This window comes from Anabas testudineus, chromosome 11 (genome assembly GCF_900324465.2).
Source record: "Anabas testudineus chromosome 11, fAnaTes1.2, whole genome shotgun sequence".
NCBI lineage: Eukaryota > Metazoa > Chordata > Actinopteri > Anabantiformes > Anabantidae > Anabas > Anabas testudineus.
Window position 1 is genome coordinate 10,450,825 of NC_046620.1, and position 11,548 is coordinate 10,462,372.

The window sequence follows — 11,548 nt, forward strand, 5'->3', positions numbered from 1 at the left end:
GAGGTGGTTAGCATCCGCAAGAACCCTGTGGGCGCTGTCTATAATCAGTCACGACATCACAAATGCTAAATAGACTAAAAGCACTAGAAAGTTCAGGGGTCGACCTATGACGTTACAGCACATGATTCACGCAATAGCCTCATCAGCTGCTGTCAATGAAAATGAAAGACAGAGCCACGTCATAGTGACTGAATTGATTGTTACTGCAGGAAGACAGAAAACCTGTGTTATTTTAGAGTACTTTAAAAGTCCAACTGGAAAGCTGGGGCAGTTTATCCATATGCAACAGAACATGGCCCTGAACAGCCTTTCCCATCTGCAGATGGCAGTGTTGTAAGTGAAAAGCACACTTTGTATCTTAAACCACACTTTTACTCCACCGCTATGAAGGTGACGTAGTCAAAGTAAGCATGCTTTCATTAGGATAGGGATGTGTTTTGAGGGTAAAATGTTTTTGGGTTTTTTTGCTAATTCTTCTGTATAACCAATTGTGATAGTATGCATCAAAGGTTGTGTCCCACATAACAGTCTAAACTGAGGAGATATTATGATATAGCATCAAACCAATCACTCCCATTTCCTGTTAATTTGGCAATCCTCATTTCTTAGCTTTAACATGAAATAATGAGAATGTTCCAATACAAGGGTTCCCAAACCTGTTTGTCTGCCAAATATATCCCCGTTCTACACATTCCTGATGACCTGAATGAGGTGAACTGGTATCAGCCAGCTTCTGATTCACTGAACGCACAGCTGACATTTGGTAAAAAGTGGCAGACTAAGCTGATGAACCTAGAGTGGCCAAACACAGTTTCTCATATCCACTGTGTTGTTAAAATAACATGCTACTGTATAGAGAAAAACACACTGAACACAGCACATTTGATTTTAATGTTTTAATTCCACTTACATGAAAGCACATAACCAAATAACGTACTCAGAGTGTAACCTGCAAAATCTGAATCCTGCATCCCATCTTTTTAAAACCAATATACTGTAATTAGAAGAAACTGGCACTACTTTGTGACTACTAAATGGCCATAATGCAGCTTTCTACCAAGTTGCTTTTTATAGTTCATTTATATTTAGCATTGTTTTAGTTTGCCTTGCCACAACATTGTTTCAAGGAAGGTAAATGTAACTGTAACACATCTGGTTCAAGCTAAATCCTAAGCAAAAACTGCCAGTTTCAAAGCACGCCTAACCCTCACACCATAGTATTGAGAACCACATACATTCCAGGAGTCAAATCAAGATTCAAAGGGAATAAAATACACAAAACGAAAATACAAAAAACACCTGAATAGAAAAGAGTAGAAAGCCACATAAAAGCACATGGCAAAAGTATCCTCTGCGCTGCTGAAAAGATAAAATATCAAAAAGTTACAGTATTGAGCCATTTTGTCAAGTTGTTCACTTTATCTCAGGCTGTCTATACTTTGTCATGTCGTATGGAAAATTGTAGGAAATAATAGTCTACACATTTCTCTGAGTGAAAAAGATGTCAGTACGTGGAATGGAATGTAATCCTCTCAACAAAACTATTAACCAAAGTTTAACTACAGTTTTCGCAAGTGGCCATTCATACAGAAAACCTTTCCTACGCCCAAATGCACTTGGAACATACTGAGCCATGACACATGTACCATCCATAAAGTCACTACCTGCTACACTGGACACTGACAGGACAGGTTGGATACAAGCAGTATGGTAATACACGTTTACCAAGAACACCCTGCCTTCTATATGATCACTGATATTGTTAGATGAGAACTAAAATTTAGCTAATTCAGACCGATGTGACATTTTTTTCCTTTTCTTTTTTAACAGTTGACGTGCTCCAAACGTGTTTGGTAAACCCAAGTGTCACAAAGATTGTAAATGTTCAAGTAAAAACATACAAATTATCAAAATTACAGTAAGAGGTTTTTTTTGTTTGTGTTTTCCTGCACCAGCAGCAGTTTGCTACAGTGAATAAGGTTAAACAGCGTGGGGGCTGATTTGGATCTAAAGGAGGGATTTCATCTGGACTAAACCATGGACAAAAAAAGAAAATCTAAAAATAAACATCCACTGGTTCACAAAATGAGTAAAAAAAAAAAAAAGAAACTACTTTTCATTCTTTTCTCTGTGGAGGTGCTCATACAGTTAACACACACACTTCAATGTATCTGCACACACACACTGTACTTTACACATTGTGAGTGGAGTGTAAACATACATATCTGTGCATGTATGTGCACACAAAACCACGCACACAACTTAGGCTGGTGAGAGGTAAAAAATGTGTGTTTTAGTTTTGTTTTTCTGAAGTTCAGTTCTTCTCACTTGGGTCCTCCGGCCCCTGTTCCTCAAGCGTTTCCTCACCTTGGGCATCTGACATCCACAGCTGCAATACAGTCCATGATACAGGGGTTAGTTCACCATTGGATGTCAAGTATTTAGTCAAGTCTGACAGCTGATGTGAAGAAATCTGTATAAATATGAAGGAAGTCAAGGAAGCAGAATGTTGAGACACTCACTGTCAGATTGTCACGGAGCAGCTGCATGATCAAGGTGCTGTCTTTGTAGGACTCGCTTTGGAGGTTGTCCAACTTGGCAATGGCATCATCAAAGGCCTGTAGAGAGGCAACCATCAGTACTTCAACCAAACCACAACTAAAGTGCATGTTCCTCAAAGTCAATAAAAATTCTAAGTCAGACTGACATTGATTTTAATACAAATTGGCAGGACAACAATAAAAAGACACAGCAAACAGCTATAAATGGGATTTAAAGTAAAAAGGAGCATTGCTTCTTCACTGGGTCTTATTCAGCCACATCTTCCCAGGTTCTTTAAAAGAAAAAGTGTCAGACTCACGATGTATCCTTAAACTGCAGAAATGTTTGTACCTGTGTTCTTATGATGAATCCAATGGTTCACCTATGTTGATATGTGTTTTTTAGGATAATAACAGAAACTTTAAATTGAAAGTTCGTCCAAAAGTATTTTCAATGTTAAGGTTTTCATGGTCAAAATGTATTGTATTGTGTCACCAAAATAACTGAATATATTAAGTTAGTAAAACAAATCTGCAGTATTTCGAATCTTTGTATGATTAAAGGAGTAGTTTGACATTTTGGGGAATTAATGAATTCCTTGCAAAGTTAGTGAAGCAGACTGATGTCGCCCATGTCTGTTTGTTAATACAAGGGTACAGCCATCACCTTGTCAGCTTACTCTCTCAGCTAATAAACTGATTTCACAGAATGCTGAAGTCTCCAGTTTCTGGTAAGTGCATTTGTCAAAGCCTGCCACACCCACTTATTAGCACATATTAGCATTTTCACTATTTTCAGGACAATTCTTAAAGAGGACACAGGGCGGAGACAAACCAAACACAAAAGTGAAGCACTCAGTGAGAAAAAAAACAATGTGAACAAAACATTTTTTTTACCGTCTTGGCCAGTTGACAGGCCTTCTCGGGCGAGTTGACAATCTCGTAATAAAAGACGGAGAAGTTAAGAGCCAGGCCTAGGCGGATGGGATGTGTAGGCTCCATGTCTTTGTAGCTGATATCCAAGGCTTTCTGGTAAGCGTCCTGTGAGTTATTAATGATGGCTGCACACAAGAAAACAGACCAGTTAGGAAGCAGATCATTTGAATGGGAGAAAATGATTTCTAGAGTTTGTAACTACTCTGAATGGAATTAGATTTCACTGTGCACCATCTGCGAGTACATAATTGTGCATGATACTGCTTTCCAGAGTTCTTTCTGGCAATCTCAAAGCCAGTGTTTACACATATTAAGGATGAAAAAACAAAACATAAACAGCTTGCACACTCTTCTAAACATGACATCCAAGCTCTGCCCAGACACAGACTATCAAATAGGATAACTGTGAATAATATTCTGCATCAGTTAATCCACAAATTTTTTCCTCATTCATCTGACAAAACCCCAAGGTAGTCCACAGATCAGAGGTCTTACAGGGTACACAATATTTGAAAAAACAACATAGATTTTAAATGTAGACTCAAACCAATAATACAGAATCTACACCTGAACTAAATGTGTTGGGTCTCAGTTCTTCACAAGCGAGTTGGCCCATTAAGGGCTCAACACAAATTCTTTGTTGTGTCCAACCTCAATTTCAGACAGCAAATAAATAAATGAATAAAAATCAATTAGAGCCCATTAACAACCAAAAGGCAAGCAGCAGAATTATGGATAAACTGAAATCAAATCTGACTAAACACCCAAAGAGGTTCTTATGAATTTGCCAGTGAGATGAAACAATACTTAGGATGCAAAAAAAAAAAAAAAAAATTCTGCAAATGCCTCCTAGCAACCACTAGCAGCCAACACCCTGGTCCTGCTCCTGTTGCCATGACAACCCAGCAGCAGCCCTCACCTGCATTTTGGCTGACAGTTGTGGGTCAAGGATGCAAAAGGTGTCAGTATTCCGGCTACAAGCACATGAAGAAAACCTGGCTTCTTCATCTCAGAAGATTTTTAAGGACCATTAATGCGCACTGATGTGAACATTAATGTGCCTTAGATGTGTGACTATTGCCATAGAAACAAAGCACTTCATCACACAGCAGCATGACATTTTAACATTAGGTGGCACCATTTTAACAGTTTGTGTTTGAAGAGTCTCGTATACTTCTCATGAAAGCTGATCCCTCTAAATGACATGATTTGCATTTACTGTTTCTGGATACAAAAAGGTCTGCTTTACTCACTCTCTTTTTCAGTTCCAGTGGCCACCTCAGCCAGGTAGCGGTAATAGTCTCCCTTCATCTTCAGGTAGAAGACTTTACTGTCAGCAGCCGTGGCTTTGGGGATCAGATGATTGTCGAGCAAATTCTGCAAGTAAAAGGGTGCAACATCAGCACTGAGAAGTGTGAAGTCATTTCATGAGCTCACAATAGTAATTGAACAAGTTATATTTTATATTCTATTATCAAACATCTATGATACATGTATAAGTGGTGATAAGAGACATTATTTATCCATTTGGCTTTGCATTCCATAGAATTTACAGCTGTGTTTACTCCCACATTTCTTTTGCTCCTACAATTAACAGCTATATCAGAGAAGATAAGTGAGACCCTACCAGCATGTTTCATAAATAGTCTGTGAGCAGTGGAAATCATCATTAGCCTGCCAATCTCTCTGCAATTAGTAAACTAGTGCTCTCTTTCATTCTACTTATGGTCCAAACAATTTGTAATAAAAATATACCCCTTAATAAAAAATTCATAGTTTAATTGTGTGTGTGTTTTTATTATAAACCTGAAATTGTGGAGTGTGGAGGCCAATGGAAAGATGACACAATACACAATGTAAATTTTCCAGTCATGTGGAGGAAAAAAAGTGCTCCGAGATTTACAGAGTATCAATCATTTAAAAGATAAATAGCAGTGAGAGAGATTATTTTAGTATGAGCACAATGAAATAGTGCAACCTAAAGCTTGAGACACATGGTCACATAGGTTTAAAGGCCAACCCCAGCTTCATTGTTGCAGGTCGCTAATTTCTGGCATGTCACATGTGAGGTCATTCATCATACATTCAAAGTTTTCTAAATTATTACTGTACGTTTTGATTTTCTGACAACTGTCAGCAAAGCAGCAGAATCATTTTTCTTTAATTTTACTGACCAGATGTATTCTACTGAGACAGTAGGCAATTTAAGCTTCATTTAAAGAACAACTCAAACAAGACAGCTTTAAAAATAAGATATAAATAAGACTCCAGTGGCAGTCCATCATGCAAAAGACATGATAAGAAATCTGCAGACAATCTACACAGATGTTTAGCTATGCTTTTTGAGATGAACACCCTTCAAGTGGTGCAGGAATACAAAAGAACATCCAATTAAATTTGGCTAAAGTGTCTATGAACATGTTAATATATATATCCATATTATTCAAATGCTGTCTATCTGTAGGACATTCAAACATCTGCTAGAGCAGAGCACCTTTATTTGCTTAAACCATCACTTGTCTACATGGTAGGATGGCTTCAAACAAGCCAGTCTCAGACATATTATAAATGCTCTAGCAAGACACCAACACAACATTATCACAACCACTATTATATATGCATTTATATTTAGTCATTTAGCCTTCTTGCACCACTTTAGTGCTGTAGCCTCCACGTCAACAATGTGTTGTTATTAATACTGACGAATATTCAGCACACCAGGCCAGATCAACCACTGCAGCTACATCTTAAGTTTAGTTAGCCATCTAGCCTTAAAATTTATGTCATCTGTGCTTTGCTTTTTTGTTGTTTTTTTTATTTTAATAATAAAAATGGGCAACATAAAACATGGTCATGTCTATCAGTTAGGCAAGGACACTTTTTAGCAGGTTTTTATTAAGAAAACGAATGTGGATTGTTCGGGCTGCTGTGTAGCTCAAGGCAACTTAATGTTAATTAGGTCTCACTAGCAAACAGCTGAATTTCTACTTTGTTGCACTTCTCACTATGTTCCCATCCGATTAAAACATCTACTTGTTCCATATCCACCTTTCTTCCCACTCCACCATCTCTGCCTCTTACCAGTACTTCCTGGCAGATTTCATTCAGCTCTTTCTCAATCTTCTCTCTGTAGTCCTTGGCCAGGGCAGCCTTGCCACCGTCATCAGATTTCTGCTCCATGGTGGACACCACCCTCCATGAGGACCTCCTGGCCCCGACCACATTCTTGTAGGCAACAGAGAGCAGGTTGCGCTCCTCATTGCTGAGCTCTGGACCCTCCTCTGTGACAGCCTTCATGGCCGCAGCCATATCATCATAGCGCTCAGCCTGCTCGGATAGTTTGGCCTTCTGTACCAGCTCCTCCTTGTCTGCCATGGCTTCTGTGTGGGCTGAGGAAGGAAGGACAGAGGTGTGGGGGGTCAGGAAGGACAAAACAAAGGGGACAGGAATGAAGAAAAGCTACAATGCATTTAAAAGTCTTGCCCTTCCTGGGAAACCTGATTTGTGTAACCTGAAGAACGTTTGAAATTCATCTGATAAAACAAAGATTATCTAACAGAGATTACACTGGGATTAATGCAGTTATGACAAACATGTGGTACACTGGTTATTATCAGCTGCATTTTTTTCTGCAACTACATAAATGTGTCAATGTTTCAGTCACTCACAATATTAAGTAATTTAAGGAAGTGACTAAATTCAAATGGCATCCAAGTGATAAGAAATACAACAGGTAAACATGGTTTTATATTAAGACAAGTTAAAATTCAGAAATAGTTTCTTTTCATGTTTTTCCAACACGCCGTCCAGTTCTGTGAATTATTATGCAAGTCATCTTCCTGATTAACCATAATTATGTCACATGCATGTTCCATACATTTTAAAAACCAAGTGTTTTAACTCACACAATAAATGGTTCCTCATTTATTGTGCGAGTTAAAACACTTGGTCTTTAGAATAATACATGTGAGCTCTAATCTTCTTACATGTGATCTTTGTTGTTATGGGCAGTATTAGTCCTGTCAGACCCCTGCTGACACCAAACTCACTACATCATTTTTCAGACATAGGTCTACGTCTCAAAAAGGAGCAATAAGTCGCCTATAGGCTTTCTCTTTAACACAAATCCATTGATCTATCTCAGGATAACTGCACTGTATAAACAATAATAAACGCAATTTAAGATCGCTTACCGGATTCCTTATACAAACAGGAAAAGACCACAACAATGATTCAGGAATAATAAAAAAAAAAAAAAAATCACACCAAGTAAAAGTGAGCCAGATTAAGCAGCATGCAGACACCTGCCCCTCTGAGGAATGTCGGCCACCCAGTTTTACGTCACACACACCTGCCCACCGAGCTCGTACAGCGGACTGCCTGGATAAAAAACCCGTTAAAGGGTTTTCTGTGGGATTCGGCTTCAAGATGTTCGATGTTTGGTGTGAAAACGCTTGATCACGCCACAAAATGACGGACATGACCCCTCAAAAAAGTGTCAGCGAACGAGTCAAACCCAGAATAAAAAGGAGCCTAGCTTAACGTTAGTCCCGTCCACAGTGAACGCCCTTTTTTTTTTCGCTTCCCGGAAAACAAACCAGAGCTATTGTCTGCGAGAGCACAGAACGGTGTTTTTAAATGCTTCTACTTGAGAGAATATAATCTGGTCGATGCGAAATCTGTCTCCACACAGCGCAGGGGCTAAAAAAAAAGCAAAGATGGATTAAAGTGCAGCTGCGCTTCCCATTCAGCGCCGAACAATGACTGAGCAGCGAAGCATCACTCGTTTCCACTCTTGAGTATGAGCATGAGCGACGGATGCGAGGCTTAAAAAAACGCCCCGTAATAAACGCCGAGCGTGTCTGGTGATATTCTGTCGAACAATCCTCCATCATTTGTGGTAAATACATGTAAACTAACCTGTAAATGTCGTTGAGCGACGTTGTTCCTGAATCCCGGCCGCACAGCTGATGATCGCTCCCGCTCGTCCACGGGGTTTCCCTCCAATCAAACACACAGCAGCAGGGTCGCACCGGGACGGATGACGTCAGGACCGAGTTGCTAGGGCAACCGCATTTGCAGGCGACATTTTTTTAAAGACACGTAAACAAGCAACACGTAAAGCGTTTCTTTCTAAGCGTATTTACTTGCAACTCATTATTATGGTTTTAAATAAAGCCAACGATGTATGTGGAGCACACTTTTTTGGGTCTGGTTCGGGCATTTGTGCGACAACGCCCTCAAAGACTCATGGGAGATGTAGTTGGTGAACGCCAATGCCGCCATGACGTGTTCAAATTGCACTGCTCGCCATGGTAATAAATACCGACGTCTCTTGAAGTGGGGGGCAAACATTTTTTGGTCATGTTTCAACAGTTTAGAAAAAAATCAGTTCATCAGAAGTCCTTTATGGTAAGAGATCCCCGGAAAATAGGGCGTGTCAACTTTAATTGGGCTTTTTTTTCTACAGTGTAAATGTCCCATAAAGTGTGCCACATCCTAGTTGCCGTCGGTTGCTATAGGAACTGTGTATCTAAGAGGGAGACGCTAATGGATGATGCTTATCTAATTTATCAATTCATTTTCCCTATCATCATCATCACAAGAGAGACATGAAAGAAATTAAAAAATGTCCATTGGTTTTTGCTGCACACACACACAGTAATATGTAGGCCACTTACAATGTAAATCATAATGAGATAACATTTGAATTTGTCATAACAATAAATTGGTTTGTCAATTAAGGCAAACCTTTTTCTCTCAATATGTGACAGTAAAAGAATAATTCATCATGGCACAGCTCCTTATCTTTATTAATAATGAGCATTCACATAACATTAAATTATATTTTTACGTGCCAATAGCCCAGTTCTGCAGTGAGTATTAATCTGTGCCCATTATGAATATATACAACAGATTAGGCCTATATAATTTAATATCCTGTTGGAACATACCTTCAAATTGTCTTTGTATCCTACCTTTGCCCATGCAAAGAGGTGATGCTCCTGTTTAACCAGACTTTACAGTAAATCCACACATATCTACTCAAAGCTAAACTACATTGGCCAATGACCTGGCTGAAAGGCCCCCTCTCTGTACTACAGCCGCCATCCCTGTTTGTCTGGTTCCACTAGTTTTGAAATAGCCATTACACTCTTTGGTATCACATGCCTATCTCAAGCTTAGTAAGTAAAAAGTAAAAAAGTTAAAAGTGGGCAGTTTCACACTTTTAATAAAGAAATGTTGTTTTTACACAGTTTTTCATTACAACCAAGAGCAGAACTGATTGTAACGGTGGTACATATAGTATCGTATATAACGTGATTAACTAAATGGTAAAGAATAACACACATGAAGCTGAACTGAATAAATAATACATATTAGAACAACTAATAGGTTACAGCATGTTGTAGAAAAATTTCCTAACATTCAAGTTTTCATCAGGGTGTGTCTTTGTGGGTACATGTTTGGGTGGGGTTCAAAATTGTTCTGAAGTAGATCAGTACAAGGACTTCTGGTCTGTTGTAGTTTTGGGCCCAGACAGAAATAATAATAATAATATAGAAGTGCTGTTGCCATGGCGACCACTGTCTTGAAAACCCAGAGTTGTTTTCATGAAATATTTATATGTGTCTATTATTCTGAATTATGAAATGTTTCCAAATGTTTTGAATGACAGAAACTGGAGCATAAAGCCAGAAACCACAGTGTTTCATTATTGCCAGTAAAGCAAGAACAATCTCTTCTAACTGAGAAATGTGCCTAGAAATAGATTATCTATACTCAGTGGGAATCTAATTAATTCCCTCACCTAATTAAGACAAGTAATTTCATTTTGTGCAAGTGCTCCTCTTTTTCATGTCAGCCCCTGTGCCTAGATTCAGACAGACTGTAACACACAAAGGAAATCTATGTGTGAGGGGACAGAAGAACAATGTGGGCTGTGACTCATTCAGACAAACGGCTTTAACCATTAGAAAACAGGCAGCATGGCATCAACTTTTCTCCTTCTGAATGAGGAAAACTGAGTCTTATTTTGACTTAAATAATTAATTACCTTTAAGGATTGGGTGAATACACATGTCCAACACAAAAAATGTAATGACATGGTGCTTCTTTTTTCTCTTTTTGTCTGTAAGGCAACACAGGATGTCCTTTTCTTTTTCAGTTGTTGACTCTTGGCTGAATTGATGCATTGGTCACAGCTTGAGAATAGGGAATACAGGAAATGCATGCTTTGTGTGATGAATAGAACTCGCCGACGTCTTCTCCTGCTGGTGAAGCGTGTTCAGGCAGGACTTACTTGTTTGTTAGACACACACAGCTCAGCATTTTGAGTCATTTCCTGTTGCCAAAAATTCATACAAGAGGTTACATCCTCCACACTATATAACTAATTAGCTGTATATGTTTCATTACATACAATTTGCATACATATTTAAGATTTGGCACTTGCATTCTTTTCTTGTTTGCATCAAGTCATATTTTCCAATGATGAAGCCATGTTTACCATCATTTCATATGAACTTGAAATTTAACCACCAGGAACCCCAAAAAGACAATGTAAATTGATTGAGATATTTTTTTTAAAGAGACCAGCTGGCCAGGCGTTTAAACCCCTATTTAAAGGGAATGTAAAAGATTTAATGGACTGTATGGCTTGGTTTGATCAATTTAGTGTCACATGAAGTGGCTGTAAAGGCTAATTAATTCATATACAAATGTCAGAGATTATTAATACAGCCCCCTGGGATGATGTCCAAGTTAATTACTCGCTGTCTTCCTGTCTCCCTTCAAACTATTTAATCTGACTACTGAGTGGGAAGATGCTACACCATGTATGCAAATATTGATTGTTATTTATTAATTATTGAACGTTAACAAGTGACAGCTAATGTCCCTTGGTGAGTTACATAATAATATAAGCATGGCAGAGAAGTGCAGTCAGTATGGATGTAAAATATTCCCTTCTCAGGCCCAACACACAGAGAATCTGTAACTGCCCTGATACATCCCACAAAATATCATGAGAAAAATTATCAAAAGAAACAATTCCAAGAAAAAAGCAGATA

The 11,548-nt window shown here is 38.6% G+C and overlaps 1 protein-coding gene across 1 annotated transcript; it reads right to left on the reverse strand.

Moving 5' to 3' along the window:
* Positions 1-881: 881 nt before the first annotated feature.
* Positions 882-8,520, reverse strand: LOC113154596 (14-3-3 protein beta/alpha-B-like). The gene is made up of 6 exons (XM_026348883.1): positions 8,397-8,520; positions 6,558-6,865; positions 4,730-4,853; positions 3,438-3,601; positions 2,523-2,618; positions 882-2,389 (listed from the first exon to the last, which is right to left on the reverse strand). Exons 2-6 carry the CDS (start codon positions 6,849-6,851, stop codon positions 2,315-2,317), a joined length of 753 nt encoding a protein of 250 aa, XP_026204668.1. The 5' UTR covers positions 6,852-6,865; positions 8,397-8,520; the 3' UTR covers positions 882-2,314.
* Positions 8,521-11,548: the final 3,028 nt, after the last annotated feature.

Bases quoted from the DNA above. Each gene is read 5' to 3' on its own strand.
- LOC113154596 (XM_026348883.1), bottom strand. From the start codon at position 6,851: ATGGCAGACAAGGAGGAGCTGGTACAGAAGGCCAAACTATCCGAGCAG. The intron at 4,854-6,557 runs GTAAGAGGCAGA...TTTTACTTGCAG, and splicing joins AAATCTGCCAGGAAGTACTG to AATTTGCTCGACAATCATCT. The intron at 2,619-3,437 runs GTAAAAAAAATG...GCCTCTCTACAG, and splicing joins CCTGTCAACTGGCCAAGACG to GCCTTTGATGATGCCATTGC.